Source organism: Varroa jacobsoni, unplaced genomic scaffold (genome assembly GCF_002532875.2).
Source record: "Varroa jacobsoni isolate VJ856 unplaced genomic scaffold, vjacob_1.0 scaffold_822, whole genome shotgun sequence".
NCBI lineage: Eukaryota > Metazoa > Arthropoda > Arachnida > Mesostigmata > Varroidae > Varroa > Varroa jacobsoni.
Genome location: NW_019213724.1, coordinates 115,161 through 130,998, shown reverse-complemented (window position 1 = coordinate 130,998; position 15,838 = coordinate 115,161). Strand labels below are relative to the sequence as shown.

At 40.0% G+C, this 15,838-nt stretch overlaps 2 protein-coding genes and 1 long non-coding RNA gene across 19 annotated transcripts in view; 2 read left to right on the top strand and 1 right to left on the bottom strand.

Annotated features, from left to right (window-relative positions):
• The window catches only part of LOC111264125 (uncharacterized), a 41,507-nt gene that overhangs the window by 19,162 nt on the left and 6,507 nt on the right, over positions 1-15,838 (top strand). For 2 of the 15 annotated variants that reach the window (XM_022839735.2, XM_022839733.2), the window contains exon 2: positions 2,007-2,174. The exons of 1 other annotated variant lie outside the window; for it this stretch is intronic. In XM_022839735.2, the coding sequence (XP_022695470.1) occupies positions 2,007-2,174 (168 nt within the window). Of the gene's footprint in view, positions 1-2,006; positions 2,175-3,605; positions 5,799-9,367; positions 9,429-15,838 lie in introns of those variants that run through there. 12 more of the 15 variants (XR_015312573.1, XR_015312571.1, XR_015312566.1 and 9 more) reach the window with 12 other exon arrangements.
• LOC111264124 (LHFPL tetraspan subfamily member 3 protein) overlaps positions 3,543-15,838 on the bottom strand; it is a 60,063-nt gene continuing 47,767 nt past the window's right edge. For all 3 annotated transcript variants that reach the window (XM_022839731.2, XM_022839729.2, XM_022839730.2), the window contains exons 3-6: positions 9,100-9,339; positions 8,630-8,744; positions 8,327-8,445; positions 3,543-5,529 (exon numbers count right to left, since the gene is read on the bottom strand). In XM_022839731.2, coding sequence (XP_022695466.1) covers positions 5,444-5,529; positions 8,327-8,445; positions 8,630-8,744; positions 9,100-9,339 — 560 coding nt within the window. In that variant the 3' untranslated portion in view covers positions 3,543-5,443. The remainder of the gene's footprint in view (positions 5,530-8,326; positions 8,446-8,629; positions 8,745-9,099; positions 9,340-15,838) is intronic.
• Positions 5,192-5,798, top strand: LOC147752987 (uncharacterized). Its single transcript, XR_015312575.1, has 2 exons — positions 5,192-5,310; positions 5,435-5,798. It is a non-coding gene; the product is annotated as an uncharacterized LOC147752987 (long non-coding RNA).

Sequence of the window (15,838 nt, the reverse complement as noted above, 5' to 3'; positions counted from 1 at the left end):
GGTAGGCTGGTCTTGTCTTGTCGTCTGACAGTACGAAAAAACTATTGTTATCGCTAAGCATTGCCGCCGTTAGAAGTAATGAGACTCTGCGATAAGATTATCAGTACTCAGTTTATTTCTGACAAGCTTAACTAGCGGAGAGTTGTTGAGTTGGTCGTCCGGAAGCTGCAGGCCCCAAGAGAAACCTGCACTTGACAAAAAGTGACCCAAGCCGATTTCGGTCGATGTCCTTACTAGCCTATTTGTACACGTACAATTTGTCTTATAGTTTGAAATACAAGTAGCTATATAGCAAAGTAAATGCACGTGTCGAGTCATACATTCGGAAACAGCGTCATACACCGATCGTCATCTTTTCGTTCAACACGCTCTCTGTTTAGCAGACGTAGCCTCACATGAAAAAACGTTACACACTGCGCCTTGTTGAAGCCCGTTCCCATACTGATCTTCCAGTTTACGCAGATTTGACATTACGGACTACAGCAGCATCCATCATGTGTACATGTTCAATCGCTTAAATCAAGGCTGGTTCCACAGTTTTGCGCCCTCTAAAGAACGCGCGTCTCTCACATGCTGCACCGGAGATCTTGTCCGTCTATCCACGTGTATCATAAATTATTGATCAGGCAATACGAGACCTAACGCCGTAGCTTTCCAGTCGAGGCTTAACAGGGGCTGTTTTTCTGTAGAGGCGGTAAAAATACCGACACTGTCCAGTCGCAGCAGTAGTTATCTCTTAGTAGCAAAAGCTGCAACGTTGGCAATCAGTGCGACACGTATTCGGCCCATTTAAGATGTTTGTTGTTATTGTTTGTCTTAAGACTGCGCGTTATTCATCAGGATTTAGTTGAACAAAGCAAGATTAGCGGCCGTTTGTCGACGTAAGTCGCCCGACATTCAATGAAGCGGTCTAGCGGATTGCGGTTTAGATTTCAGACGTTCTGGTAGCATAAGCACTGTTGCTAGCTACGATGTTCTAAAAAGATGATAAGGGAGCCCGCTAGTTTAGCGTGACGGATTATTGACGCGGGTAAGCTTCAGTGAATGATTTTTTTTGGACAATTATATGATTATTGTAATTTACTATCGTTTCTCAGCAGCGAATACGATCAGACAATGCTGCTTGATGGGTGGAGAGCAACCGAAAATGGAAGATAGATAGCGGCTATGTATAGCAGATGAACATATAGCGGAACAAATTAGAGCCAATAGAGAAAGGTACGGCTTGTTTTCACTTGTGGACCACCTTAACGTTAATTGTTTATAAGTGAGTGCTAATGCTATAGAAAGACGGTGGAAATTTATTCTCTGCTAGTAGATGTTCCGTCTGTGCTTCAGGAAGTAATATTTGAAAAATAAAAACATTACTTAATGTATTTTGTTGATTCAACTTTCTAGTATAGCATGAAAGATTACGTTACGAAAGGCTTATGATTTATTGGTAGCGCATCAGGCCCTATTCGAGTTTTTCTAAGACATATTGCGACAAAGAAGTATAACAAATTCATTAATCCAACCCTCATTCCAATTTGCAAACCTGTTATCTCTCTATAGTCCAGCATACGTAAGTGTATATTTGAGATTTGTTAATGAAGCGTCTATCGGAGTTTTCTAAATGAAGTTCGAATCACCGTTGAAGTAGCGCAATGCTGGTTTCAAATGAAAAGTTCAAGAGTATAATCAAGTTACCCTAATCGAATCGTTCATCAAGCCAAGTGCTCTTCATGTTCACTTGTCACCAAAGGTCGTATGTGAGCGTTGTAAGCTTCCCGAGCGTGCTGCTCGTTTACACACTTTTTTATTATTTTAAGCTATTATTAATAAATAATTATCTCGTATAATACATGCTGATTGCCTAAAATTGGATACTGTTAAAATATAGAGTTGCTTATTCTAATTAACAGAGCAGGCACAGATTTGTAGACCCTGTTCTCTGCCATTTTTTCTCAGATAATTCGCGTATCATAAGCACTGCATAACATCCTCCCCTTGCCTCTATCCCACAGCGCGTGGCCGGTCCGTTCTTATTTGTAACTTCCAAACCAGGTTCTGCCTGAACGGAATGGACTTCATTGCAGCAGTGATATACCCAGATGACTCGAATTTGATCGTCTATACGTTCGATTACGTAACGGTATTGGTTAAGCGTCGAAACGACTTCAGAAAATGTCTGAGTGAGCATCAATCATGAATATTTAGCATTTGGTACACAAAAGCCGGCGTGCCCACTTTATAAATAAAAAGAAAATAAACATTATCGCAATCTTATACGATAAACAAGAAGGACCTTCCAACCAAAAAAAGTTCGAATATGACATGGAGTCCTGGTGAAATTTTTATAGATAGCAACAGAAACGTAAATAGCGTTCGCTCTATTTTACACCAGATTTTGTTCAGTCTGAGTAGGCTGTTATGTTTACAATGTTCTACGGCTTTAAATGTCGCTTAAGTTTCCTTCATATATCTAATTATAGAGAGACTTCTTGGACAATTGTGTCAAGACAATTCTCGCTTTCCTTAGCATATTGAATCTTGAAAGCGCAGCTTCCCGAAGTTAAGTAGCGCTATAAGTACTTATCCACAAACGAAACATAATTTTCTGTATCGTACTAAAGTTACGTAGTAATACGAAGTACGATGCTTAAGGTGGGACAGAATTTGGTGGATTGTCTATCGCAACAGGCATGTCGTCGCCCGTTATCTTTGCCACTAGAACAAAACACTAAATTTGTTATCGTAAAAACAATATGGCACTTTCAGAATTTGAGCAAATATGAACTCTTATCCAATTTCTTTATGCTCAACGAAATCTTATTAGGACTCAAAATTCAATTTTTTTTTTTTCCTAAAATTAAAACTATACGCTTTTTCCAGTTTTTGTGGGGCTACTAAAAAATTAAAAAAAAAAAAATTAACACAAACCGGAAGATTTTCAGTAAAATTTATATACAAAAAAGTCAAAAATGACTGAAAAGGTCATTTTAGACTAAGAAATTGACGGCCGCTTCAGATATGAAATTTTCCGTTGTCAATTGAGTCGACCAAACAGGCTCTAACGGTTAGTTCTATCAATATCTTTGCGCCTTTTTCTTTCCATTTTTTGGCACTTTTAACCTGCGATCAGCCCAAAATTCAATTCCGCTAGCGTATTTAGGCAAAATTTCGGACAAGTTTAAAGAAATCTATTAATATCGCTTGACTATCGGTGAAGAGGGAATGAGTGGTTTAGGTTCCGAATTGAAATTGCAGGGCTATAATTGCGACTATTAGGAACGACATTTTTAGCACGTATACTGAAATTACGTTAAGACGTATGTCCTTGTTTAGGTGCGGTCTTCAAAACAACGCATAGCAAAAGCCCCAATTAAGGGGCTGCACCCTGTATAAACATTCATAATATAATCAGCGAACAAGCGATCGAGTTTTATCTGAATCACCACGTTGGGTCCACTCTTGTTGATGCCCCTTCATATATGTGTGTGGTGTGTGTGTGTGTATATATATATAGTTTCTATCTAAGCATCAAATAATAACACTGCCAGTGTAATTAGTTGATATGTTCAACATTTATTTGATATTATTTATTCAACTCTCATTCATTTTAGCATCGTCCATTGTATATCACCTTGGGTTTCTTCGTCATTTATATCAGTATCCGCATCGCTTGTCATCTCATCAGCATAAATAACAGCAGGTATCTATGTACATGATATTGGACCCATGGACAAGTACTCAATATATGGTCGGTTTCTTTTTGGTTAGATGGTGAAATACATATGGTATGTTTTTCTTTTTGTTTTTTTATGTATTTCTTCATCTAGCGACATATTCGTTTATACCTCGTCGTATATCCACATTCAGTTAGTGGTTGTATATTTCACTTAACAGGCTCATAGCACCCTTCGCCATATATCTTATTTAGGCGGTTACCCTGTCTCTGTTTTCTTGCAGCTAATCTCCCAATAATCAAGGTCAAACACAGTCGGTTACTGTTGGGTACCCATAACAAGGTCGCTATAATTTACTTGTTTGTCGTTCAAACAGTTGAGTCAAGCGAATCTTTGAAAAGCGCGAAACAGTATTAAGGTAATGGTGTGTATCTATGGGTATGTCTTTTGGGGTATCTTTAAAGCGCCAAATCCGCCAGTTGGAGGATGGTAAAAGTGGCGAAGGGGCTTAGAGTGACCTGCGACTTCAATATACCCTATGGCTACTTCAGAAAACGTTCAACGCTATCCTCAAATTATGCGATCACAAAAAGAGGACGTCATGTATTCGTTCATTCATGCACGATCAAACGATTTTCTTTTTTTTTTTCCGCCTTTTTCTCTAGTGCATTCTCTCCCATTTGCTCACAGTCACGATCTCAATTATTTCAAACAATTTTAGAGGAAAATCTGAATTGTCAAAAAAACTATTTTGCAAATCATAACGACAATCAAGTTCGTATACGCGTTTCTAGAACTTCATTTGTTTTTGCAAACGCTTATCAAAGACTGATCAGGGAACGACACCTTCGTATTAGACACAGCTCCGAAAAGCGCCACTGCGGTACCCGCAGGGTTAATTCCTTGCTGTCCTATTCGAACAAGAAGCATACAAAAAAAAAAAGGTTGACAATATCATTTGTTAGGGCGCAAAAACAATCTAATGTTTAACATAGTAACATAACAAAGCAGTCTTGTGACATTATGATAAGTGATTATTATAAATCCGACAGGGGCCTAATAGGGGCTTTGAGCATTAAACAAAGTCTTCTGGATGAATGAACGTGTGTGTCTATTTCGGGGAGCTAGGTCAGGCTATCTTATAATCGACGATAAAGAACACTTAGCCAACCTTCCAATCGATAGGTGAACGTCGTTCTACACAATAAATGATACCTCTGCTTTGAAATGATGAATTGCGTACAGTCGATTGTATATCTAAATATGAACACTCAGCCCGACCTCCTAGATTCAACCTTATATTCGTTATCGCTATATGACCAATGTGATTAAACAGTAGGTGACAAGTTTCATCTGGACTTAATACGCCCATCTCTATAACGAATCTACGGTAAAAGTTCAATCGCTGTTGGAAAGACGGTGAAGAATCTACAGCGTATAAAACGGCATCGCTCATGCTACCGAAGCTTTTAATCGACAGTCCTTCGGGCCAGGCGAACGTAAACACGATCCTCTGCTCGATCGGCGACCTCACCAAAGTTACCAGCATCTATCGCCTACGCTGATACGTCAGTGCACACCAGAGTTCAACTGATTTCCAGTGTCATCTATGAAAAGTCGGCACGAGGGCGGATCACGAGAAGTACGATTGTCTTTGAGCTCTCTTTTGTTGTTGTTGTTGTTGTTGTTGTTGGGGGTGTCTGACAAAAGTCTAGTATGATACGGGGCAGTGATGTATTGATCTTCAATTTCATTTATAACCGCAGATCGGATATCTAAAAGCCATAGCCGTGTGAATAATGGGACGGTGCGTAACCCTCAGGAACAACGGAACCGGACCGGCTCATTTTTTCGCTGGGAACTGAAATTCGGAGAGAAAATTTAAGTCATTTAACGAAACCACTGTGGCGGTCCGTACGATAGAAAAAGGTTAGATCAGATAAAGCAATCATGATCCTCATAATAATCGTATGAGTGCTAGTACACGTAACGTTTGAATAAACGATTTCTGAACGCTAGGTCACAAACTACTAGATGCTTGCGTGTTTTGTTGATAACGCATAGGCAAGACTGTGTTTTAGCAATAAATGAAAAGAACTAAGATTTTATAACATATCCAATGAACTGTTATATTACGTATCATCCTTTATAGCCAATGTCACTAGTAGTAGACTAAACGTGTGTACGACCTCTAGAAGATTTCACCAAGATGTCCTTAACGAATATACTTAATGATACTGTTCTTATGATATATCTGTATGATACATAGAGCTCGTGATGAAAGCCGGTGATTGTGTTCTCTAGTGCTGAAGAACGAACTGCAGATCTCACCGCGTTAGGTTCTCTGAAAACTTTAATAGTCTATTTGTAGTAGGTACGCTGATGATCCGGAGTCGGTGCGTTGGAAGCGATGGATTTATACTGTGCTTAATGACCGACACCGTCTTTTTAGATAAATACGTATGTATTAGTGGGTTAGAGAAAGGGTGTTATAAGCTGGCGGAACGTGCATTGCTTGCAAATACCACATATCAGCCGGTTGCCGAAGAGAGCTACTGAAGGAAGCAAAGCACGTGAGCCCCTTCAGATATTCACTGAGTTATGCCACAAGATAAAGCCCTTTTATCCGGCGCTGGTAAAACGTGAAGGTTATTTACTTATACAGCTTGAGTGAACATGGACTTTTTAAGTGGTCGTCATGGTCTAGTGACCGATAATAAACGCACTGGTTTTGTTTTCGTCAGACCGTGGTACGCTTTTGGCCAGCTAACATTTGATCATAAATTGTCAGGTCACTGAAGCTATTAATTAGTCTGCAACTACGAGAAATGAAGATCGAATAAACAGTGACGTAGACGATTCAGCATTTCATTTACACAAGTAGGTATGTCTGCGTGACGTGCAGAAGCAGCGTTCCGGTTAAGCACGAATGCTGCGTGAGGAAGACGCATCGCTCTTACTGTTATTATCTCATTTATCGTCCAGACCATCTTCCTTGTAATGTTGTCGTGCACCGATTATTAGCAGTCGATCTAGACGATAATAACAACTAGTAACATCACAATTGTGCAAAGCCTACGGTGTATTCGAATCTGTCCTCGTACCTGACACAACAAACAACAAGAAGACCTTTGTTCACCATCGATTATAATGTGCTCATATACTAGGAAACATTCTATTTTGACGGAAATCGTTTATTGAAGAAATTTTAACGACAGTAGTACTGCGCCCATAAACGGCAGACTTCAACAGTTGCTCCTATTCGAAATTCGCGCTAGGTAACGATATATGTGAAGTCAGTGTTATAGGCGCACGTTTATACAAGCGGGTAATATAGGCGTAACTCCAATCGTGATAAGCATTAAATTATAGTGGGTGAAGACGCGTGATAATTTGAGCAGTGATGTTCTTAAAAGCTTTATATTATCGAAGTTGAACGTATCTACGATGGCAGTAACTAGATACGCTGACAGCGGTGCCACGCTTTTAATTACATACTTGAGTAAATAACCGCGAACTTTGAATTTTTCGATGGGTCGAATAGCCCGAAAGACAGGGCATGGTACCAGCCAATGTAAAACGTCACCACATGATACTCGCTCATAATTCCTGGTTGTTTTTCAAGTAGATGTTAGGTATATAATTTACTTGACAGTGACGGATACGGAGTGATAGAGTCGTACATGTTTTATTTCTAAGGCGATGAGTAAAAGGTTGCATTATATGTTTCTAAGGGCCTAGTCGGGTTTTGTGCGTGATTAGCAAGCGCTGTATCGTATATCTAGTACGGCTTTACCGAGATAAAATGAAAACATCCTGTGCTCTCAGTCATAACTACTGGTTGCGTCCTGGATTGGGTCTTTACATTGAACCGGACCTCCATAACCATATAGGCACAATGCCCATTCCGAGAACATGGGAGGGGGGGATGACTTGCGTTCCCAACAACCCACTTTTTAGACCTACATGTATATAAATCTAAATTACTCTTTTAGATGATGCGATACAATGTCTCCGATTGATCTAACTGTTTCAAACGTTAAAACACTAGGTGTCTGCACAATTATTGGTAGTGTGAATGCTAACAAGCTCTTGATACGAGGTTAGGTCATCCCGTACTATCTAGTGCATGTTTACTTTTCCTGAATGGTTTCCAATCATCGTATTGAAATATATGACTTTCAGTTTCGTTCACCAAACAGCATTATCATCATTAGAAAAATGGGTGCTCCATATTAGCATGCAGCGCTCACCGGCTGACGTGCAAGAAATACGTATAGAGTTCTCACAGAGAAAAAGCTCTTCCATCACAAATGCGCCAGCGACCATTGCCCCCTGTCTACGACTTGTTTGACTTACCAGAGCTGCTTGGTTTCACTATATTATTGCTACTGGTACTATATTATTGCTACTGTGTTGTGAACCTTATTGTTCGGACTGACAAGCATGTGTTTTGTAAGGGGAACATCTACAAGTATTTACATGCGATTGAATCAATAATAGCTCGTAAACACAGAAAAACTAATTGTGGCATAATGTGGGTCTGATTTGTTAAGATGGGGTGTTGCTTTTGCTATTTGTTCCTGTGGCTTTGGCCGCTGTTGTAATTCTTGTTGCTGTTGAAGTGGATGTGTTATACATTCTCTCAAATAGGTTACCCTTCGAGTTGAGGTAGTTTTTAGGCAGCATCCTAACATAGTAGCTGCCCAGGACAAAAGCAAGGATGGAGAGCACGACAGAATCCGCCACTCCAATGCCCGCCAACACGAACGCCCACCTGCGTAAAAGTCAATGAAGGTAAGGTTTTATGGAACGATGTGTACTGGCGGTACCGTAACCTAATCGCGTGACGATTGTTTCGAGGCTATGAAAGGAACAGCACGGTGAGGCCAAACAAGGTCGTTTTTATCCACATTGGCTTTGAATTTCAGCCTACTATGCATCGGAATTCTGCAATTTACCTGACGGCACAGTTGCCCTGAGAATACTCTCCAGCGAGAGGTCCACATACATCTTGCACAATCGAAATATTCCAACCGATCGGGTAGATCAAACATCCGCCGAGGAGAGTCATTCCTGAGAATTGTTATAAGCAAGCCTACCTTAGCATAGTAGTTAGTTTATATACCAAACAAAAGAGCTTAGTTCTCCGTTCTATATTTTAGCTTATAAGCTCTAATGTGTAATAGGAATCGTACCCAACATTGTTTACTTTTCAATTAGCTAATTACATGTCTGGGTATTCGCTAACACGTAAAATAACATAACGAGTCACGCGTTCGTATACGAAATTATTTCTATAATTTGCTTATTTGAATAACAGCCAGACGGGTCAAGGTGTTACTAGATTCCTAATGTTTCCTGCTAGTTTTAGCGGACTCGATAGGACATATCAACAGCAAATTAGTAAGCCATTTTTCCAAGTACCGACCTGACAAAGCTTGGAGCCATCCACAGATGTGGAAGGTGGTTGACGTATTAACGAAGCAAAACATAGGCATAGTGACAATGGAGACAATACTCAAGGCCACCGACAAACCAACCAGGACCGTGGCCATACGGAACGCCATCGATGGAATCTGTGTGAAGTCCGACAACGTCCCCGCGCAAGTTATACCCTGGCCATCCTGAATCAACTGACAGTACTTCCATAGGCCGAAATATCCCGTACCTGAAATATAGCAACAAAAAGTCAAACAACTTCTCGACTCAGTCTACTATACGCCCGAACCGTGCCCATAAGCCTATACGTCGAAATAGGTGAGAGCCGACTTTGCTATCGCTCTAACTTTAGAATCAAAGCGATATCTGAAACGCGTTTTACCATCGAAATGTCCACTTACAGATATTTATCACAGGTTGTCGCTGTTGAAAAACTTATTTCCTTTTCTTTCACTGAAATTGTTAATAGCGGCAACTGAGGGAAAACGAACTGTTGCCTACAATTTGCGACAATTTCATACGCATATCTTGCTAATGCTCCGGTCCATTGGGGGTTTCGTTGTCGCTAGCCAGGATGACAGCGGCAAGCACAGGCTTTAGCACAGTTCAAGGCTGCCATTGCGTGTCAATGTCGGCGTACGTACATGGCCCTGGCTGGCGACATCGAACCGCGTAAGGCCAATCCATTAAGCTTAAATAACAAATGTGACGCGTTGTCATTTAAGTGCTTTGTCTAAGACAAATGATTTAAGAAATATTCCCACCAGCGCCACAATTGCCATACTGTTGCGTGTATTTATAGATATGGTCTATATGTTTGTGTACGTCTCTGAATCGACCCATGCGCGAGCAAGTTCAGCGTATCTAAGTCATACTCAGTGCCAGTCTCTCTCCTGACCGGTCTTTTTGCTATTTTATAATTTTGCTGGTTGTGTTTGATATTTAGTACGGCTGTAGAAATCTAGACACTTTACGCTGTATAGGTCTGCAGATTATACGTTTAGTACTGCCGCTAAATACATATACGCTCTTACAAATAAGGACACGTGAAATTCGTCGGACGTTGGAAAGCTAGGATGAGCCGTAGATCATAGAAAAAGTTGACATAGTGAAAATGTGAAGAAAAGCTGAAGAGAAGCAGAAACATTAAACCCAAAGTGACGAGACGTGCTTTGATTAACGGAATTGATAACCTCATATTCTGTTTGAGTTCAGCCTGGCTTTACTTCGTCTCTCCTTGAAAGAAACGAAGGTTTTGAACGAAGGATCTGTATCTTCGATGTTCATATTAGAATTTGAGGATCGTATGAGGGAAAAAAAAGAGTTCCATGGAAACAATTGATAGTTTCACTACGCTAAGCAATTGCGTAGACGGCCAGCGCCGTTTATGCAGTGAAGAACATGCGCGCATCGCCATGCATGCTTCGTTTAATAGAATTAAGTAACTGTTTGTTCTACAGCAGATCCTAGGTTGTAGTAAGAAAAACCCGTTTATGTGACATTTCAAGCATCCGCTCATGGAATAGACAACGGTCCTCTTCATAGGCTATTGTATTAAAATAGATTAGGTATGAAACGTAGCTATCTTTCTTTGTCAGACATCGAAGTCATTTGTTTCTATGGCAGATGAAAAGCAACAATGTAAAGGGTGCCATTATAGTCACCTATTGCGGTAAGCGAGAGTTACCGCGACCGCTGCAATAACCAAATACGAAGCTGATTGTGCACTCTCGTCACAAACATTCTTTACGAAATCATTCTATAATACAATGACATAACAAAATACGTTTTTTATTACCATTTAAATCTTCCAAACTAGCAGGTTTGTGATTTTTTTTCACCGACCACGGGAGGAAAGATATTCTCCCATCTAAAGCTTTTACTTATTATCTCTAATTAGATAGCATTGGTTAACTATAATTGATATGACTCTACTCAATTATTATTATAATCTATATCTAAGATTATAATTTAGTTACAATAATAATTAAAAACTCGATTTTACATCACAAGGATTAACGTACGTCAGCCGTGTCTGCGAGCAATAGATGACAACAGAAGAAACCTTCAAGCCCTCTAATAAAAGAACAACTTCAACTATGACTAGAATAAAGCTTACAGAGAGACCTATGCAGGGATTACAATGCAGCTATACAAACCTCCCCTCGACGACATCACTATATAATCCGAAGTTTAACGTACGAGCTATCGTTACAATCTATTTGTCTGTGTCAGTATAGAAGATGCTGCCCGTTACGGGAATCATAGCACTATTACCCTTTGTGCATTACGCCGACAGTATGCCCCTTGTTCATCTCCCCATGACGGATTAGGTTAAGCGTAAATTAGCAAAACATTCTCACTGCACAATCCAGTCCAGACGAGCACGATTAATCGTACTTCGTTTCAGCCGATGCGAAAATCTAGAGACCCCACATGCAGACAAATGTGCGCCGTTTGTAACGTGTTATAGACATTAACATAAACAAAGCTCACGTATCGAGAGGCAAGCCACTCACGCGCAGATACGGGCGATAAGAAAAAAACAAATACCTCGAGCGGGCCCGGAAATTGCCGCATCTATGTTGCACTGAACTCAAAATTGAGCAGACGATGCTCTACAATCGTGCTTTGCTGTTTTTCCTGATGCTTATTTTCGACGGATAACTGTCTGTATTTATGCCTTGATACTTTAAAAATAGTGTTGCGAAGGGCGTGTGAGCTGCGCTAGAAGGCGTATGTGTAAGGAAACATCTGCGCTGTAACGGAAACAGCATATCTGAGAGCGTTCTAATCCATAACTAGGGTATTCATATGTTGCTTTACCCCATTTTAGCTTGACGAGACGTTCCATATGACCAATATGGGTCTATGAACCAATTATGGGTCGAAGACGAATATAGATTGAGCCTTTTCTAAGCGCATAATGAAGTGGCTTATATTATGAAGTGACACGACACACCTTTTCCAAGAATAGGTTTTGTCGTCGATTAACTTTGGCCAAGGTAAAGAAAATGGGTTGCGCTAGCCTAAGAGACATTGCTCAAATGTTTCTCCATTAGAAAAAAGGTGTTCGTTTATTACACAAAAAATCAAAATATAAATTGTCTGATTCAGGAAAAGCTCTACTTGTTCCTTGTTATTGCTGTCTAAACATATTGCTCTTAGATAGAAAGTGGCTAAATGTATTGATTAAATTACGGTATTAACGTACATTATGGGCCTTAAATGAATCCTAAACTAACGAAAAGCTTTCATCAGAAGACACGTTCAACTGGTTTTTCAAAGCGTAATTCCTTCGCGAACGAAGTCAATTTTAGGACCGTTACAATAGAGGATCTCTAGCTAAGGCACTAGTGGCATATCTGATAGGCCAGGTCAATTGACAGTTACGATGGGCCAGTGCCGCTAAAGATACAAATCGAAAACACAAAGATCCATCCTTGACATACAGCCCTTCTTATTGATATCTTACAGAAGGCCACTGTTATAGCAGAAGCAGATAAAAACATTGACTTGTAAAAAGTCATTATAGCGTGTGAATTCGCGTAATGATAAAAACATATGCAAAATAATATTGTGTTAAAGGTAAACGTGTATAGGTATGACTTTTTTACATAATGAACCGCCTTTCTCTAATAAAGTCAAGACAAACAAATTTCTTGTAATATAAAAACAAGTTAATTTTCCTTTTATGTGTGCTGGAATTAAAGTGCATTAAGTTGAATCTGAAAATGTTCTCTTTTGCAAACTTGCACCTTCAGATGCTGAGCGCGTTACAAGAATCCACAAAAGCTATGTAAATAAGTTACGAAATTTCATGCACAGATTAGAATCTCATATACAAAATTGGCAATACCGTCCCGGCTCTTCTTTTGTACACAAAGAATTGCTTTAGCTTAAAGGGCGTATTTATTATCTTCAATGTAGCCGCGTTCGCTGCTAACCAATTAAATATTACGAAAAGTCTATCACCTTGAGCTTTATCTGGCCGATATACTATTCTCTCGATTATAAGCCTTTGAGCTTTGCAAAGATTCTACAATTTTTTAAGGGTTTTCTTCGAGAAACGCTTCATTCCATTCCGGAAAAAAACGGCCCTACATAAGTGAATTTAGTTTTTATACATAACATAGTACAAAAGTAGTAATTTAGGCCAATTAGGCCGCTTATTTACGAAAATTAGTTTGAAGTGATAACCCACTTGAATTTTTGCCTTTGATGCGGCGTGTCAGCTTGCTCAAGCGTTAGTGTTATGAGAGCGGCGCATGCTGTTGGGCTCTCGATGCTTGTTTACGGCTAGCAACATTTCATGTCAGGCGCGGTTTAGAGGAAGACCGTTCCTCATACGATCGTCTGATAGTATTCACCTGGCCTGCTTAAAGCCTTTAAATTCGTGTCCCTCAATGGAACTGCTGATTTGCAAGACCATGTTTGTCTGGATGAGTTTCTAGAGGTCGGAAGTATAAGCAAAAGCGGCACAACGTAACGTTATTTCGGGCGCTATTTAAGCTGGCTTGCTGCAGACGCTCGCCCCTTCTTAGCCGCAACGATTGGTTCTTGTTAAGAAACCATAATCGTCTGTGCAGTAATGGCACGGGACCAGACGTGTGTCGTATGCCTGCTGGATAATTTTTTTTTTGTTTTAGATACTGAACTTTCACCGATCGATCGGGCTACGTTCGCTTCCGTTCCCGGGCGTGATCATCCGAAGTGTGACGCCGTGCGGCACCGAGGGCGATCATTTGCGATAATAAATAAGTATGCTTGCTAGATCTAGTAATTACTACAACCGGAATCAGACCGCAAACACGCCAGTGTATTCAACTATACGTAAAATACAAAACAACAAGTCCGGTCGTTGCTATGATAAAATCAACGTATAGGTGCGCAATATCCGTCAGTGTAAGACGACAATAACCATGGTAACAAAAATGGTCATCGTAGTAGTTGTAGTATCGATGTCCTCGCTGGCATAATGCCGTAGACACGTTCAGTCCATTTTCTCAGCAGACTCTTTCTTTCCTTTGGAAGAAAATATCTATCTTGTTTTTATCGATGCAGTAACTGCTACGGTTTTTCGTCTCATAAGTTATTCCCCTTTTACCGCACCTCCGGTCTCTCCGGTATCTCTAAACACATGCAGCATCGCGTGCGTGCTAGCTGGCGCATGTTTCGCCTCCGTTCACCTTTAGTGAAGTATAAAGAACATAGAAAATGCCCATTGGAAACGTGCGTCAGCTAGCGGATTACGATAGTCTATTTGTCGGCTCGTGATTACGCCGATATCGCGCGTAATTATGTACGCGACGCTTCTCAGTATCCATTATATAGACACTATGTTGTATATGAGACAATCATTTCATATATATATATACACGTATCAAATGCTGACGTCCTCTGAAAACGTTTATAATAATACCAATACGCCGCGTCGCTATTATATGTCAAATATAGATATTATCTTAGACTCGATTTTTAACCCAAAGACGGCAGGACGACGTTGTCAGACAAACATGGTAGGCACGGAAAACCTTTCTAGAAGATGACTGGCCGTAAACTGCGACACCTCTTAATATCTTATTGACTGAGCGAAAACAAAAAAGAGAATACTACGTCTCGGTTAAACAGTCGCTTCTATATATATATATATATATATATATATATATATATATGTACTACGCAACTTGATGCGGTCAACCCATTGCTCCGTTGTAAATAAAACACAACTATGATTCAGGTTTGTTCCTACACAATTCTATAGGACTCCAATTATTGGTACCATCGTTTTTGCCCACATCGACCAGATACCTTCTACGTTGGCTTCTATAACTTATTGTCACATGTACGGCTGGCATTATCCATCATTTTTCGGCCAAATGTTTAGGACTGATGGAAAAGATCGACTAAAAGCAGTCGACTTGGCCTTATTCCATAGTGGCGTTGCTGTTGTGTTCCTTCTAATGTAGGTTGGTTGTGTACCATTATGCGATACCTAGAGCGTAGTCTGAGATATAATCATAATGGTAATATTGTTATTGTCTCAACATGAATACGTGTTTATATTTCGGACATGCTGAGACGAAATGCAAAGCGCGGTGTGTTACCCACTGTTAAACAGAACGTTGACGATATTTGCGGCGGTGAACTATACCGTGTTATCTATGACGCACGATATATATATATATATTATTTTTTGTTTATTTTGTAGCTACCTTAAGACATTGGATTATTGTTTAGCTTCTAGTAAGCATTAACATAGAATACCGTCACTTGGAATCATCACCAGCGATTTTCCATCTATTTTTCATTCGTCCGTTAACTGTGAATCCGTCGGAAAACGTTCTCTGGATCTCACAATGCCTATTTTGTGTTAATATTCCCAACGATTGCAATAATAACAGTTTCCACTGAGCTGGAGCAATTCGTTCACCTTTGGAACAATCGATAGAACAGACGGCTTACTTTAGCCCATCTACCCGTTCGGATATATCAAACATTTGAAACTAATAGCATGAAACAGGTAAACTTTCATTATGCGTTACCGACAGCGTATTACCTTTCCTTGTGTCGAGGAATGAAAAGGCAGAAAAAAGCGAACCAAGGCTCTACTTTCTTTCTTGCTGGAGGCCTTCTTTGTCATATAGGCTGCAGCAAAATATCCCGGAGTAAGGAGATTCAACAAAACGATGAATTGTCTCAGCTGAAGAACGTCAGCAGAAATAACA